This window comes from Anomaloglossus baeobatrachus, chromosome 3, assembly GCF_048569485.1.
Source record: "Anomaloglossus baeobatrachus isolate aAnoBae1 chromosome 3, aAnoBae1.hap1, whole genome shotgun sequence".
NCBI classification, from domain to species: domain Eukaryota; kingdom Metazoa; phylum Chordata; class Amphibia; order Anura; family Aromobatidae; genus Anomaloglossus; species Anomaloglossus baeobatrachus.
The window spans coordinates 559,703,255-559,719,733 of NC_134355.1; the positions used below are offsets into that span (position 1 = coordinate 559,703,255).

General features: G+C 51.4%; 1 protein-coding gene across 1 annotated transcript in view; it reads right to left on the minus strand.

The window, feature by feature from the left end:
- SEPTIN2 (septin 2) overlaps positions 1-16,479 on the minus strand; it is a 118,595-nt gene that overhangs the window by 54,621 nt on the left and 47,495 nt on the right. Inside the window, exon 8 of the mRNA XM_075340856.1 lies at positions 10,295-10,396. Within this exon, the coding sequence (XP_075196971.1) occupies positions 10,295-10,396 (102 nt within the window). The remainder of the gene's footprint in view (positions 1-10,294; positions 10,397-16,479) is intronic.

Sequence of the window (16,479 nt, forward strand, 5' to 3'; positions counted from 1 at the left end):
CTGCCGAGTGCTCATGCATTCTCTACAAGACTCTCTGTTGCTCTACAGGAGTACTCTCTCTTCCGAGTGTTCATGCGTTCTCTACAAATCTCTCTGTTGCTCTTCTCTGGCATGGCTTATGTCACCAAGAACAAAAAAAGAGAATTTTGTTTACTTACCGTAAATTCTTTTTCTTATAGTTCCGTATTGGGAGACCCAGACCATGGGTGTATAGCTTCTGCCTCCGGAGGACACACAAAGTACTACACTCAAAAGTGTAGCTCCTCCCTCTGAGCTTATACACCCCCTGGAGAACCAGATCTAGCCAGTTTAGTGCAAAAGCTGAAGGAGAATAGCCACCCACAAGTAAAAACAAAGCAAGAACCGGAACAACCGGAGACTCTGTCAACAACAACAGCCGGTGAAAACACGCGGAACAAGAAAGTGCCAACAGGCAACAGGGAGGGTGCTGGGTCTCCCAATACGGAACTATAAGAAAAAGAATTTACAGTAAGTAAACAAAATTCTCTTTTTCTTTATCGTTCCCATGGGAGACCCAGACCATGGGACGTCTCAAAGCAGTCCATGGGTGGGAAATAAACAGAAAAACTAAGAAGTAGGCAGAACCTAACTTCACAAGTGGGCGACAGCCGCCTGAAGGATGCGTCTGCCCAAGCTCGCATCTGCCGAAGCATGAGCATGCACTTGGTAGTGCTTTGAAAAGGTATGCAGGCTAGTCCAAGCGGCAGCCTGACAGACTTGTTGAGCCGTAGCCTGGTGCCTGAAAGCCCAAGAGGCACCGACAGCTCTGGTCGAGTGTGCCTTGATCCCCGGCGGGGGAGGCACCTGAGAACACTGGTAGGCGTCCGAAATGGTCGACCTAATCCAACGGGCTAAGGTCGGCTTAGAAGCAGAGAGGCCCTTGCACCGACCTATGGTTAGCACAAAAAGAGAGGTGCACCGCCTAAGAACAGCGGTGCGAGACATATAGATCCGGAGCGCGCGCACCAGATCCAAAGTATGCAACGCTTTTTCAAAGCGATGAACAGGAGCCGGACAAAAGGAAGGTAGGGTAATGTCCTGGTTAAGGTGGAAAGGAGAGACCACCTTAGGAAGAAAGTCCGGAGTCGGATGGAGAACCACCTTGTCTTGATGAAAAAACAAAAAAGGTGACTCCGAAGAGAGCGCAGCCAAATCAGAGACTCTCCTGAGGGAAGTTATGGCCACTAGAAAGACCACTTTCTGTGAAAGACGAAACAAAGAAACCTCCCTAAGAGGCTCAAAGGGGGGTTTCTGCAAAACCGTGAGGACCAAGTTAAGGTCCCAGGGATCCAAGGGCCGCCGGTAAGGCGGAATGATGTGAGACACGCCCTGCGAGACGCCGCTGGAACAGCACTGACAGAGTTGAGACTTGTCCCTTAAGAGAGTTGAGGGACAGTCCCAGCTGCAGACCGGACTGTAGAAAGGACAGAAGGGTCGGCAAAGAAAAATGGCCAAGGAGGATGGCCGGAAGAGCGACACCAGGACAGGAAAATTTTCCAAGTCCTGTGATAGATCTTGGCGGAGGAAGACTTTCGGGCCAGTCATAGTGGAGATGACTTCAGGAGGGATACCAGAAGTCGTCAAGATCCAGGACTCAAGAGCCACGCCGTCAATCTGAGAGCCGCAGAATTCTGGCGGAAAAACGGACCTTGTAAGAGAAGGTCTGGACTGTCCGGTAGATGCCACGGCATCTCTACGGACAGATGGAGCAGGTCTGGGTACCAAGCTCGCCTGGGCCAGTCCGGTGCAAAGAGGATGACTCGACGGCCCTCCATTCTGATCTTGCGCAGGACTCTGGGCAAGAGAGCTAGAGGGGGAAACACGTAGGACAGACAAAACTGGGACCAGTCTTGAACCAGAGCGTCCGCGGCGAATGCCTGAGGATCGTGGGAGCGAGCCACGTAAACCGGAACCTTGTTGTTGTGACGGGATGCCATTAGGTCCACGTCCGGAGTGCCCCATTTGCGGCAGATTGACAAACACTGCCGGGTGCAGGGACCACTCGCCACCGTCCACGGTTTGACAGCTGAGATAATTTGCCTCCAAGTTTTCTACGCCTGGGATGTGGACTGCGGATATGGTGGACTTGGAGTCCTCCGCCCATTGAAGAATGCGTTGGACTTCCAACATTGCCAGGCAGCTGCGTGTCCCGCCTTGGTGATTGATGTAGGCAACCGCAGTCGCGTTGTCTGACTGGACTCGAATGTGCCTGCCCGCCAACAGGTGGTGAAAGGCTAGGAGAGCTAGAAGCACAGCTCTGGTTTCCAGCACATTGATTGAAAGGGCTGACTCAGACGGAGTCCAAGTGCCCTGTGCTCTGTGGTGGAGATGTACCGCTCCCCAGCCGGATAGGCTGGCATCCGTGGTGAGAATCACCCAGGACGGGGCCAGGAAGGAGCGCCCCTGCGACAGAGAGAGGGGCCGAAGCCACCACTGAAGAGAACTCCTGGTCTGTGGCGACAGAGCTACCAACCTGTGCAAGGAGGAAGGCCGCTTGTCCCAACAGCGGAGAATGTCCAGCTGCAGGGGACGCAGATGGAACTGGGCAAAGGGAACAGAGTCCATTGACGCCACCATTTGACCCAGCACCTGCATCAGGCGCCTGAGGGAATAACGGTGGGGTCTCAGCAGAGAGCGCACCGCCAGTTGGAGGGACTGCTGTTTGACTAATGGCAACTTCACAAGTGCCGGCAAAGTCTCGAACTGCATCCCTAAGTACGTGAGCCTCTGGGTCGGAGTCAGAGTGGATTTTGGCAGATTGACAAGCCACCCGAATTGGGCTAGAGTGACGAGAGTGAGCGAGACACTCCGCTGACAGTCTGCGCTGGATGAAGCCTTGACAAGAAGGTCGTCCAGGTAAGGAATCACTGCCAACCCCTGGAGGTGCAGAACCGCAACCACTGCTGCCATGACCTTGGTGAATACCCGAGGGGCCGTGGCTAACCCGAAGGGGAGAGCTACGAATTGGAAATGTTCCTCTCCGATTGCAAAACGTAGCCAACGCTGGTGTGAAACTGCAATTGGCACATGCAGATAGGCATCTCTGATGTCGATGGATGCCAGGAAATCCCCTTGGGTCATTGAGGTAATGACTGACCGCAGAGACTCCATGCGAAAATGCCGCACCTGAACATGCTTGTTGAGAAGCTTGAGATCCAGGATGGGCCGGAAGGAACCGTCCTTTTTGGGGACTAAGAAGAGATTTGAGTAGAAACCTCTGAACCGTTCCCGGGTGGGAACCGGTACAATTACTCCGTTGGCCTGCAAGGATGCCACGGCCTGAGAGAAGGCGGCGGCCTTGGAGCAGGGGGGAGTTGACAGAAAAAATCTGTTTGGCGGGCTGGAAGAAAATTCTATCCTGTAGCCGTGGGAGATGATATCCCGCACCCACTGATCGGAGACGTGTTGAAACCACGCGTCGCCAAAGTGGGAGAGCCTGCCACCGACTAAGGACGTTGCTGGCGCGGACAGATAGTCAAGAGGAGGCTGCCTTAGTGGCAGCCGCTCCTGCGGTCTTCTGTGGACGCGCTTTTGTGCGCCAGTTGGATTTTTGGTCCTTAGCTGAGTTAGCGGACGAGGCCGAGGGCTTAGAGGACGACCAGTTAGAGGAACGAAAGGAACGAAACCTCGACTGATTCCTACCCTGGACAGTTTTCCTGGTTTTGGTTTGTGGCATGGAAGTACTCTTCCCGCCAGTAGCTTCCTTAATAATTTCATCCAGCTGTTCACCGAACAGCCGGGACCCAGCAAAGGGGAGTCCAGCAAGGTACTTCTTTGGAGAAGCATCTGCCTTCCACTCTCTAAGCCACAAGATCCTGCGGATAGCGAGGGAATTAGCCGAAGCCACCGCAGTGCGGTGAGAAGCCTCCAGCATGGCAGACATGGCATAGGATGAGAAAGCTGAAGCCTGAGCAGTTAAGGTAACCATCTCAGGCATAGATTCCTTAGTGAGGGAATGCATCTCCTAAAGAGAAGCAGAGATGGCCTTGAGAGCCCACACTGCTGCAAAAGTCGGGGAGAACGAGACCCCTGCCGCCTCATATACAGATTTGGCCAGAAGGTCAACCTGGCGGTAAGTGGAATCATTAAGCGAGGTGCCATCAGCCACTGATACAACGGTCCGGGCTGAGATTCTAGACACCGGGGGGTCTACCTTTGGTGAATGAGCTCACTCCTTGACCACCTCAGGTGGAAAGGGAAAACGGTCATCAGAACCACGCTTTGGGAAGCGTTTGTCAGGGCAGGCCCTGGGCTTGGTCACAGCGGCCTGAAAACTGGAGTGGTTAAAGAACACACTCTTTGTCCTCTTAGGCGAGGTAAACTGGTGCTTTTCTGCCAGAGAGGGTTGTTCCTCTGATACTGGCGGATTGAGATCCAGAACAGAATTAATGGACGCAATCAAATCACTAACATCTGAGTCACTTTCGGATAGACCAATGGGGCACATGGAGGTAGTCTCCGAGCCCCCAGTAAAGGCATCCTCCTCGTCATGCGAGTCAGCTTCTGAGACCGAGCCGCAGGACGAGGAAGGAGAGGGAGCCCTGCGTCTCTTTTTAGAAGGACAGGGCCTGGGACCAGAGGATGAATCCTCTGTGAGCTCCGGTCCTGAGAGAGACCTAGCAGCAGAGGCACCCTGTGAAGGGTGCTGATGCATGCTCAGCAAAGTCCTGGACAAATGTCCCATGGAGTCAGCAAAAGACTGGGAGATAGACCTGGTTAAGGATTCTACCCATGCCGGGGGGTCAGCCACAGGGGCCGGAGCAACCCCTGGGGGTGCGATTCCAAGCTGAGGCATCGTCAGGTGAGAGCAGGCATCACAATGTGGATAGGTGCTCGGTTCCGGCAGAAGGAGCTTACATGCAGTGCATACCGCAAACAGCTTTGGAGCCTTGCTCCTAGTGTGTGACATGCTGCTGGAGTGAGGGCTCTGCCAGAATGACCCCCAGAGAATATATACAGAGGTCCACAACCAGAGGTTGTGGCTTACCAGACCGCTGGAGCGGTTTGTGTGCCCTCCAGATCCCGAAGCCCGGACCCCCAAGCACCTCAGCAGGGATGCTGCAGACCAGTGCTGATCGCAGGGAAAACGCTGAGAAAATGGTCGCCGGAGCGAAGAGAGGGGGCGGGACTTACTCTGAGAGCGGGATCTGGAGGGCCATAGAGACTTACAGGGGAGGAGACATGTACTCAATGAGGAGTGTCTCTCCCCTATGCAGAACGGCCGCAGGGCGGAGCCTCGCTGTCCCTCTGCATGAATGACATGCGAGGGCAGTGAAAACGAAACTAGGCCTCCGGCGAAGCCGGGGCCTAAATTTGAGCGGTGCGGCCGGCGTGCAGGCACCATCGGCGCGGTTCTCCGGCGACAGCCAGAGAACTCGCCGGAAATGTCACAAAATACACTCAGCACACTCTCCCCCAACAATAAAGTGCAGGGACCCCCAATATATAAACGTCTCAGGTACTTAGCTTGCTGAGACGCCGGGTTCCAAGTCCCTGGGGATGAGTGCTCCGTCCAGCAGGGTCCTGAAGGGCTGCGGATGGAGACCGGTCTCCTGCCAAGCATGGAGAACCGTGCTGGCTCCCACTTCAAGCCAGAGCCCAGGAGGGATGGTGAAGGAGCACGGCATGTAAGGCTCCAGCCTTGGAATCAACCTTAACAGCACCGCCGACACAGTGGGGTGAGAAGGGACATGCCGGGAGTCCAGACATGGACCCGCTTTTCTTCAAACTCGTTCCAAAAATCAAAGAAATCAGATGAGAATGCATGTGTGGATGTATGCCTCCTGACACAAAGCGATAAACTGGCTAGATCTGGTTCTCCAGGGGGTGTATAAGCTCAGAGGGAGGAGCTACACTTTTGAGTGTAGTACTTTGTGTGTCCTCTGGAGGCAGAAGCTATACACCCATGGTCTGGGTCTCCCATAGGAACGATAAAGAAAGGACCAGTAGTCTGAAATCAAACATGCTGGATCTTTAGCTCTCCTGACACCATATGTCAATGGATAGTTAGTAGGCCGCCCCCCACAATTTATAAGGTTGGCCAAACCTGTTTTCAGTGGGTTCAACAAATGTTAGCCTAATGTATATGGGGGGGGGAGGGGGAGAACAAATTCTCATCAACATCACAATCCCCCCAAAAAATATCACAGAAACAAACAACCACATTTACCATTACCTAGTCACAACTCTTAAGGGGGCTTTACACGGTAGCGGTATCGCTAGCAATTTGTAGCGATAGCGAGCGTGTAAGTACCCGCCCCCGTCGTGCATGCGATTGTTTGTGATCGCTGCTGTAGCGAACATTATCGCTACGGCAGCGTCACACATACTTACCTGGTCGGCGTTGTGACTGCTGAACAATGCCTCCTTCAAAGGGGAGGGACGTTCGGCATCACAGCGACGTCACCGCAACGTCACTAAGTGGCCGGCCAATCAAAGCGGAGGGGCGGAGATGAGCAGGACGTAACATCCCGCCCACCTCCTTCCTTCCGCATTGTGGCCGGCGGCAGGTAAGGACACGTTCCTCGCTCCTGCGGTGTCACACACAGCGATGTGTGCTGCCGCATGAGCGATGAACCACCTGGATACACAACCCTTACCGATTTTTGAGTTTGGGACGACCTCTCCATGGTGAACGATTTTCACCATTTTTGAGGTCGCTTAAGGTCGCTGGTCAGTGTCACACGCTGCGATATCGTTAATGACGCCGGATGTGCGTCACTAACAACTTGACCCCGACGACCAAACATTAACGATATCGTAGCGTGTAAAGCCCCCTTTAATGAGTGCCAGACACACAGATACGTGTAGTGCACCATGCCGGATTTCAGACAGACAAGCAAGGGTATTCACCAATTTCCCACACCAAAACTACAGGGTCTGGCTGCATCCTACAGAGATGAATAAAATGTATGAGGTCTCCATTGATAATACACAAGCTCCCACTCCATATCCAGGGTCCACATTGTCTTTTGAGTCCTTATACTAAAACTTAAAACAAAAATCAGAGCAAAAGAACAAGGAATCGAAAAAAAAAAATCATCACAGTATCTGTGTGACTGGCACCTTTTAAAAGCCTTATCTGTGTGCATATGTAACACTTAGCAAGCACCCCACGATTGGTAGGTGTGAGTGGTTATCCTCAGCATTTTGGAGCTGTGCGGTGTCCACCTTTATCATTGAGATCTGCTACATCTTGTAGTGCATTAGTATTGGAACCTGGTGTTGGTAAAAATAGCTGTGATGTTTCTTGGATAAATGTCCGTTTGCTGTTACTTGCTTTTAATTTTAGGGTAAGTGATCACAAGACAACAAGGGCCATTGACGTAGGTTGTGAGCTTGCATATTTTGGCCAAAATATTAACCATGTTCCCTCAAAAATCAGACAGGGTCTTAAATTATTTTTGGCTCCAAAAGATTCGCTAGGGCTTATTTTCAGGGGAGGTTTTTTATTTTGTATTGGCGATAGTGATTTGGTGGTCCATTAATGAACAATTAATATTCACGCCCTTCCCCCACCCACCCCCTGTGCTGGCATCAGTGATTGGACTGTGTGTTAATTGCACATGAATATTCACCCCCTTACCCCGCCCATATTTCCGCCCACACCTCTGCACTAGTGTCAGTGGTTGGATTGTGTGTTAATTGCAAAGTAATATTCACCACTACTCCTCCCCCCCCCACCTGTGCCAATGTCAGTATTATTACAATGGCCGGTGGCTCTCCTCACCTGAGTGTGACAGCTGCACAGAAATACATGCTGTCACTCTCTGGTCAGGAGAACCGCCGGCCAGTTCCAGCATTGTGAAATGAGCCTCAGGGTCTGTGCGCACTGGGAAATTGTGTTACATGTGTTAAATCCACACGCTCTGGCAGAATTCCGCACCTGCGGCAAAAAAACGCACTTAAAATCCGCATGCAGTTTTACCGCAGCTTGTTGCGGTGGATTTTCCGACGTTGGCAAAACCGCAGGTACCTGCGGAAAAGAAGTGACATGCTACTTATTTTTGCTGCAGAAATTCTACTGCAAAATCTTTAGGGGGGGGGGAAGCAGTGTGCGCAGAGCATTTGGATTTCTCATAGATTTTGCTGGGGAAGGACTGCATGAACTTTATGAACAAAAAACGCACCTTTTCTGCAGCAAAAACTGTGGCAAATCCGTGGCAAAAAACGTGGTGTGCGTACAGGGCCTTAGGCAGTCATACAGCAGTCTGACTGAATCACTGACGTAGCACAGAGGGGTGGGTGGTAATATGGGCGGAGGAAGGAGGTGAATATTTGTTTATAATTAAAACAGTCCAATCACTGACGCTGCAGAGGGGTGGGCAGCAAAATGGTGGTGGGGGTGGGGAAGAAGGTGGATATGCATTGCATTGAAGGGAACCTGTCACCACAATTTTCGCTATTAAACTAAAAGAATCCCCCTCTGCAGCTCCTGGGCTGCATTCTAGAAAAGTTCATCTTGCTACTGGCCCCACTTTCAGACCTAAATAACTTTATAATATTACCTTTTGCTATGGTAATGAGGTTTGCTGGCCACGGGGGGGGGCTGTATTTCGTCCGTTATTCCCCCTCCTGCCGCTGTTCCCGTCCCCCAGTGTTCATTTACATAGATGAGGCCGCCGCCCTCATGTCCCGCAGTGCTCCTGAAGTCTCGCGCATAACGGTAGAGGAAGAGGTAAAAGCGCGGGCACGAGATTATGGGCGGGTACTTGGATGACGCTGGTGATAACATTCACAGCGCCGCCCATAATCTCGCGCCTGCGCAATAACATCACCGGCGCTCGCGATTTGAAAACAGCGCTCAGTCCGCGATAGTGCCACTGCACATGTGCGAGACTTCAGGAGCAATGCGGAACATGAGGGCGGCGGCCTTATCTATGTAAATGAACATTGGCGGACGGGGAACAGCGGCAGGAGGGGGGATAACAGACGAAATAGCAAAAGGTAATGTTTTATAAAGTTGTTACTTAGGTCTGAAAGAGGGGCCAGTAGCAAGATGAACCTTTCTAGAATGCAGCCCAGGAGCTGCAGAAGGGGATTCTTTTAGTTTAATTGCGAAAATTCTGGTGACAGGTTCCCTTTAACTAGCTGCCCTGTGACTATAAACTTCCAAGACTTACACAAACATAACTAAGAGTTACATATCCTGAAAGGTCTGTCCAAGCCCTATTTCAGGATACTACTAGGGCTTATTTTTTGAGTACATCCAAAAAAGCTGAAAAATCCTGATAGGGCTTAATTTCAGGGTAGGTCTTGTTTTCGGGAAAACACAGTAAGACCTCATGCCATTTTGACTTTTTCAGGAAACAGCTAAGCTCTGTTTTGATGTGGGGAACTGGGGTGTTTGTTCTTGTGGGGTGCACTTTTAGAGTGCTAGGCAGCCCGCCAGGTCTAATAGTAAGGGAGCAACTGATGCACATATCTGTGTGCCTGGCATCTTTTATAAGCCTTACCTAAGTGTTCATTTGTAATACTAAGGGCCGTTTCACACATCCGGCATTTCGCCGGATTGACGGATGTGGCACACTCCAGTACAGTGTTAATACTATACAATGGCATCGCGGCAAGCTCTGGTCACATGCTCCGGTCACAAGATAGTCCACTGTACTAGAGTGTGCCGGATCCGTAAATCCGGCGAAATGCTGCATGTGTGAAACGGCCCTAAGCAACCACAACTCTCATGGATGGTGTGTGAGAGGCTATTCTTAGCATTTTGCACTTATGATGCCTCTACCTTTTATCATGGGGCCTGCTGCATCCTGCAGTGCATTAGTAATGTAGTAATGTATTAGTAAGGTTTTGGTAAGGTTGGCTGCTTTTCTTAGTGTTGTTGTAATGTGCATGGGAACCTTCAATTAAAGTCTATAAATATCCAGGCTCTGGAAAAATGGGTACAGAATCTGACTAAATGGGCAAGGCCTCACTCAATACACTTGGATTGAGCAAGGCCACGGCCAACTAATCAGATTCTGGCCATGAGTATGCATATACTATGTCTGACCACCTCTGCAGGGCAGGAAGCAATCATAACAGCAAGGAATGACAGATCCTGTATTCTGTGAGGTAAAACATGTTAAAAAAAAAAAAAAAAAAAGTAGGGAAATGTTTTACCTCACAGAAAGAATCAACTAAAATCCCATGCTGGCTTATATGTATACTCTCTTTTCCTTCCGCCCAACCAGGTGTTGTCGTATATTCAGACCAGGTTCCAATCACAGAGCTCCTCATAGTTATGTATAAATAAATTAAAATACAGAATATACTCAGTCACCTTTAAAAGTCTTGTCTGCTCCTTGAAATCTTCATCTTCATCCGATTCTGCATCTGGAAGCTGATAAATTTTTATTCCACGTTCTTCAATCTCATCCAAAATCTGAAAGACGGGAAGTGTATTTACTGTGAACATACAAACCACAAGTCCATCACTATTCTATCAGTGGTGCGACACAGCCCCAGCATCATAATGGCTGCTTAACAGATCAGTATATTACTGGGAGATGTCCAGGAGATGATGCTTTGTCTTTCTTATTGCTGGGATTGCTGATCAGCCAGAGGACAATCTAGAATCAGGCCCAGCGAATGTTGGCTAAGCCTTGGCAAATTATAGTGCAGTAAAAAAGCTTATGCTAGTGTATAACAAGTGCTGGCAGTGGTGTAATATAAAACGCATACAAAAGGCCCTAACATTATCTCATGCCTTTTAAAGAACAAAGCAAACTCACTTTAACCTTACCACTTAGGTTGGATTCTCACATCCGGCATTTTGCCGGATTGCCGGATCCGGCAAACTCCAGTACAGTGTTAATACTGTACAATGGCATCGCGGCAAGCTCCGGTCACATGACAGCATGTGACCAGAGCTTGCCGCGATGCCATCTCACTGTATTGCACTGTACTGGGGTGTGCCGGATCCGGAAAAATGCCGGATGTGTGAAACCACCCTTACTAGTAAATATTTTATTTAAAGAGCTTGTCCAGTAGTGGTTAACCCCTTTTTAAATGTTAAAGAGGTCCTAAAAAAAAAAGAAAAAAAAAAAAAAGAAGAAGATTTTGGGTACTTACCATTAAATCCTTTTCCCAGAGCCTTCATTGGGGGATACAGGAAAGCCGTGTGTGTATGTTGCTGCCATTATGCAAAAATATTTAGCTTTTCCTCGGTGGGATACCCCAACAACCTGAGCCAAGATGGTTAGTTAGTGCGGAAGAAGTAGGAGAAGCAACCTAAAATATAGACGAGTCCAGCAGAAATACTTAAGATGGGAGGATGGTGTGTCCCAAAATGAAGGCTCAGAGAAAAAAGATTTTATGGCAGTCCCCAAGGGTGGGAAAAGAAGGACTTAGGAGAAGGAAGGCAGAATGTAGGTGTTCAGGTCAGAACCCAGCCGCTGTCATTTGTAAAAACATCTCTGTCCAGACCCGAAACTTCAAGAGGAAGGAATGAAGGGAATTTTGTTTACTTACCGTAAATTCCTTTTCTTCTAGCTCCAATTGGGAGACCCAGACAATTGGGTGTATAGCTTCTACCTCCGGAGGCCACACAAAGTATTACACTTAAAAGTGTAAAGCCCCTCCCCTTCTGCCTATACACCCCCCCCGTGCATCACGGGCTCCTCAGTTTTGGTGCAAAAGCAGGAAGGAGGAAACTTATAAATTGGTCTAAAGTAAATTCAATCCGAAGGAAGTTCGGAAAACTGAAAACCATTCAACATGAACAACATGTGTACACAAAGAACAACAGCCCGAAGGGAACAGGGGCGGGTGCTGGGTCTCACAATTGGAGCTAGAAGAAAAGGAATTTACGGTAAGTAAACAAAATTCCCTTCTTCTTTGTCGCTCCATTGGGAGACCCAGACAATTGGGACGTCCAAAAGCAGTCCCTGGGTGGGTAAAATAATACCTCGTAATAGAGCCGTAAAACGGCCCCTTCCTACAGGTGGGCAACCGCCGCCTGAAGTACTCGCCTACCTAGGCTGGCATCTGCCGAAGCATAGGTATGCACCTGATAGTGTTTCGTGAAAGTGTGCAGGCTCGACCAGGTAGCCGCCTGACACACCTGCTGAGCCGTAGCCTGGTGCCGCAAAGCCCAGGACGCACCCACGGCTCTGGTAGAATGGGCCTTCAGCCCTGAGGGAACCGGAAGCCCAGAAGAACGGTAAGCTTCGAGAATTGGTTCCTTGATCCACCGAGCCAGGGTTGATTTGGAAGCCTGTGACCGTTTACGCTGGCCAGCGACAAGGACAAAGAGTGCATCCGAGCGGCGCAGGGGCGCCGTACGGGAAATGTAGAGTCTGAGTGCTCTCACCAGATCTAACAAGTGCAAATCCTTTTCACATTGGTGAACTGGATGAGGACAAAAAGAGGGTAAGGAGATATCCTGATTGAGATGAAAGGGGATACCACCTTAGGGAGAAATTCCGGAACCGGACGCAGAACCACCTTATCCTGGTGAAACACCAGGAAAGGGGCTTTGCATGACAGTGCTGCTAGCTCAGACACTCTCCGAAGTGATGTGACTGCTACTAGGAAGACCACTTTCTGCGAAAGGCGTGAAAGAGAAATATCCTTCATTGGCTCGAAAGGTGGTTTCTGAAGAGCCATCAGCACCCTGTTCAGATCCCAGGGTTCTAACGGACGCTTGTAAGGAGGGACTATGTGACAAACCCCCTGCAGGAACGTGCGTACCTGTGGAAGTCTGGCTAGGCGCTTCTGAAAAAACACATAGAGCGCTGAGACGTGTCCCTTAAGGGAGCCGAGCGACAAACCCTTTTCCAATCCGGATTGAAGGAAGGAAAGAAAAATGGGCAAGGCAAATGGCCAGGGAGAAAAACCCTGATCAGAGCACCAGGATAAGAATATTCTCCACGTCCTGTGGTAGATCTTGGCGGACGTTGGTTTCCTAGCCTGTCTCATAGTGGCAATGACCTCTTGAGATAACCCTGAAGACGCTAGGATCCAGGACTCAATGGCCACACAGTCAGGTTGAGGGCCGCAGAATTCAGATGGAAAAACGGCCCTTAAGACAGCAAGTCTGGTCGGTCTGGTAGTGCCCACGGTTGGCCCACCGTGAGATGCCACAGATCCGGGTACCACGACCTCCTCGGCCAGTCTGGAGCGACGAGGATGGCGCGGCGGCAGTCGGACCTGATCTTGCGTAACACTCTGGGCAACAGTGCCAGAGGAGGAAACACATAAGGCAGTTGAAACTGCGACCAATCCTGAACTAAGGCGTCTGCCGCCAGAGCTCTGTGATCTTGAGACCGTGCCATGAATGCCGGGACCTTGTTGTTGTGCCGGGACGCCATTAGGTCGACGTCCGGCATCCCCCAGCGGCAACAGATCTCTTGAAACACGTCCGGGTGAAGGGACCATTCCCCTGCGTCCATGCCCTGGCGACTGATAAAGTCTGCTTCCCAGTTTTCTACGCCCGGGATGTGAACTGCGGATATGGTGGAGGCTGTGGCTTCCACCCACAGCAGAATCCGCCGGACTTCCTGGAAGGCTTGCCGACTGCGTGTTCCGCCTTGGTGGTTGATGTATGCCACCGCGGTGGAGTTGTCCGACTGAATTCGGATCTGCTTGCCTTCCAGCCACGGCTGGAACGCCTTTAGGGCAAGATACACTGCCCTTATCTCCAGAACATTGATCTGAAGGGAGGACTCTGGCTGAGTCCAGGTACCCTGAGCCCTGTGGTGGAGAAAGACCGCTCCCCACCCTGAAAGACTCGCGTCCGTCGTGACCACCGCCCAGGATGGGGGTAGGAAGGATTTCCCCTTCGACAATGAAGTGGGAAGAAGCCACCACCGAAGGGAGGCTTTGGCTGCCTGAGAAAGGGAGACGTTCCTGTCGAGGGACGCCGACTTCCTGTCCCATTTGCGGAGAATGTCCCATTGAAGTGGACGCAGATGAAACTGCGCAAAAGGAACTGCCTCCATTGCTGCTACCATCTTCCCTAGGAAGTGCATGAGGCGCCTCAAGGGGTGTGACTGACCTTGAAGGAGAGATTGCACCCCTGTCTGTAGTGAACGCTGTTTGTCCAGCGGAAGCTTCACTATCGCTGAGAGAGTATGAAACTCCATGCCAAGATATGTCAGTGATTGGGCCGGTGTCAGATTTGACTTTGGGAAATTGATGATCCACCCGAATCTCTGGAGAGTCTCCAGAGCAATGTTCAGGCTGTGTTGGCATGCCTCTTGAGAGGGTGCCTTGACAAGCAGATCGTCTAAGTAAGGGATCACCGAGTGTCCCTGAGAGTGTAGGACTGCTACTACTGTTGCCATGACCTTGGTGAAAACCCGTGGGGCTGTCGCCAGGCCGAAAGGCAGTGCCACGAACTGAAGGTGTTCGTCCCCTATGGCGAAACGCAGGAAGCGCTGATGCTCTGGTGCAATCGGTACGTGGAGATAAGCATCTTTGATGTCGATTGATGCTAGGAAATCTCCTTGGGACGGAGCGGAGCGATTCCATCCGGAACCGCCTGGTTTTTACGTGTTTGTTGAGCAGTTTTAGGTCCAGAACAGGACGGAAAGATCCGTCCTTTTTTGGCACCACAAACAAGTTGGAGTAAAAACCGTGACCCTGTTGCTGAAGAGGAACAGGGATCACCACTCCTTCTGCCTTCAGAGTGCACACTGCCTGAAGAAGAGCATCGGCTCGCTCGGGGGGGCGGAGATGTTCTGAAGAATCGAGTCGGAGGACGAGAGCTGAACTCTATCCTGTAACCGTGAGACAGAATGTCTCTCACCCAACGGTCTTGTACCTGTGGCAGCCAGGCGTCGCAAAAGCGGGAGAGCCTGTCACCGACCGAGGATGCGGTGTGAAGAGGCCGAAAGTCATGAGGAGGCCGCTTTGGGAGCGGTTCCTCCGGCGGTCTTTTTAGGACGTGACTTAGACCGCCATGAATCGGAGTCCCTCTGACCCTTCTGAGGCCTTTTGGACGAGGAGAATTGAGACCTGCCCGCGGGCCGAAAGGACCGAAACCTCGATTGTACCTTCCGTTGTTGAGGTCTGTTTGGTTTGGACTGGGGTAAGGATGAGTCCTTTCCCTTGGATTGTTTAATGATTTCATCCAATCACTCACCAAACAGGCGGTCGCCAGAAAATGGCAAACCGGTTAAGAACTTTTTGGAAGCAGAGTCTGCCTTCCATTCACGTAGCCACATGGCCCTGCGGACTGCCACCGAATTGGCGGACGCTACCGCCGTACGGCTCGCAGAGTCCAGGCGGAATTTCTCCTGCTGAGAAGCTGACTCCTCAATTGGAGGAGCTGGGGGAGAAAGATCCAACACCTGATTGATGGACGCTATAAGGTCATTGACTATGGCGTCTCCTTCAGGTGTATCTAGGTTGAGAGCGGCCTCAGGATCAGAATCCTGATCTGCCACCTCCGCTTCAGAAGTGCTGACAGGAATGGCTGCCGGCGTTCTGTGAGGAGGAGGGGGCCGTGGGCGTGCCCTAGAAAGTGCGGGAATCTGGTGCCCCACGGTGCTCAGTGAGGGGGGAGGAGGATACAAAGTATGCTCCAGCCCTCAGCGCTGACGTCCTGTGCAGCGTCCCGCCCTTCCCCTGACTGGCAGGCCCGGGGGCGGGAATATGCGGTACTAGGCCGCAAAAGCCGGGGACTAAAGTTATAAGCGCGGCCGGCAAATAAGCGCGGTCAGCGCGGTAGTCCCGGCGCACTAACACACCCAGCAGTGCTGCAGCGTGTATGACACAAGCGCTCCATGCGCGGTCCCCAAGGGGACACAGAGTACCTCACAGTAGCAGGGCCTTGTCCCTGACGATACCCAGCTCCTGTCCAGCAGATTCCCCAGGGGCTGCGGAGGGAGCACGGTCCCAGTGCCTGGAGACCGATTAGGATCCCACTTCACCCAGAGCCCTTAAGGGATGGGGAAGGAAAACAGCATGTGGCTCCTGCCTATGTACCCGCAATGGGTACCTCAACCTTGACAGCACCGCCGACCAGAGTGGGGTGAGAAGGGAGCATGCTGGGGGCCCTGTTATGGGCCCTCTTTTCTTCCATCCGATATAGTCAGCAGCTGCTGCTGACTAAATGTGGAGCTATGCGTGCATGTGTGCCTCCTTCGCACAAAGCATAAAAACTGAGGAGCCCGTGATGCACGGGGGGGGTGTATAGGCAGAAGGGGAGGGGCTTTACACTTTTAAGTGTAATACTTTGTGTGGCCTCCGGAGGCAGAAGCTATACACCCAATTGTCTGGGTCTCCCAATGGAGCGACAAAGAAAAAAAGGAATGTACTCTAACCTTGAAAGTCAAGTACAGAGAACCAGGAGACAGCTTAGAGCTACCAAAGAGACCTGACATCAACCGGCCCAGGAGGTCCCAGTGATGGAAGGAGATAACCAGAGCTCTGAGTGGTGACACTCTGTCCCTGTGCAATATGCATCCAGAATAGCAGAGCGAGTCAAACAGCATTGTAGCCTTAAGGAAGGAAGATAAC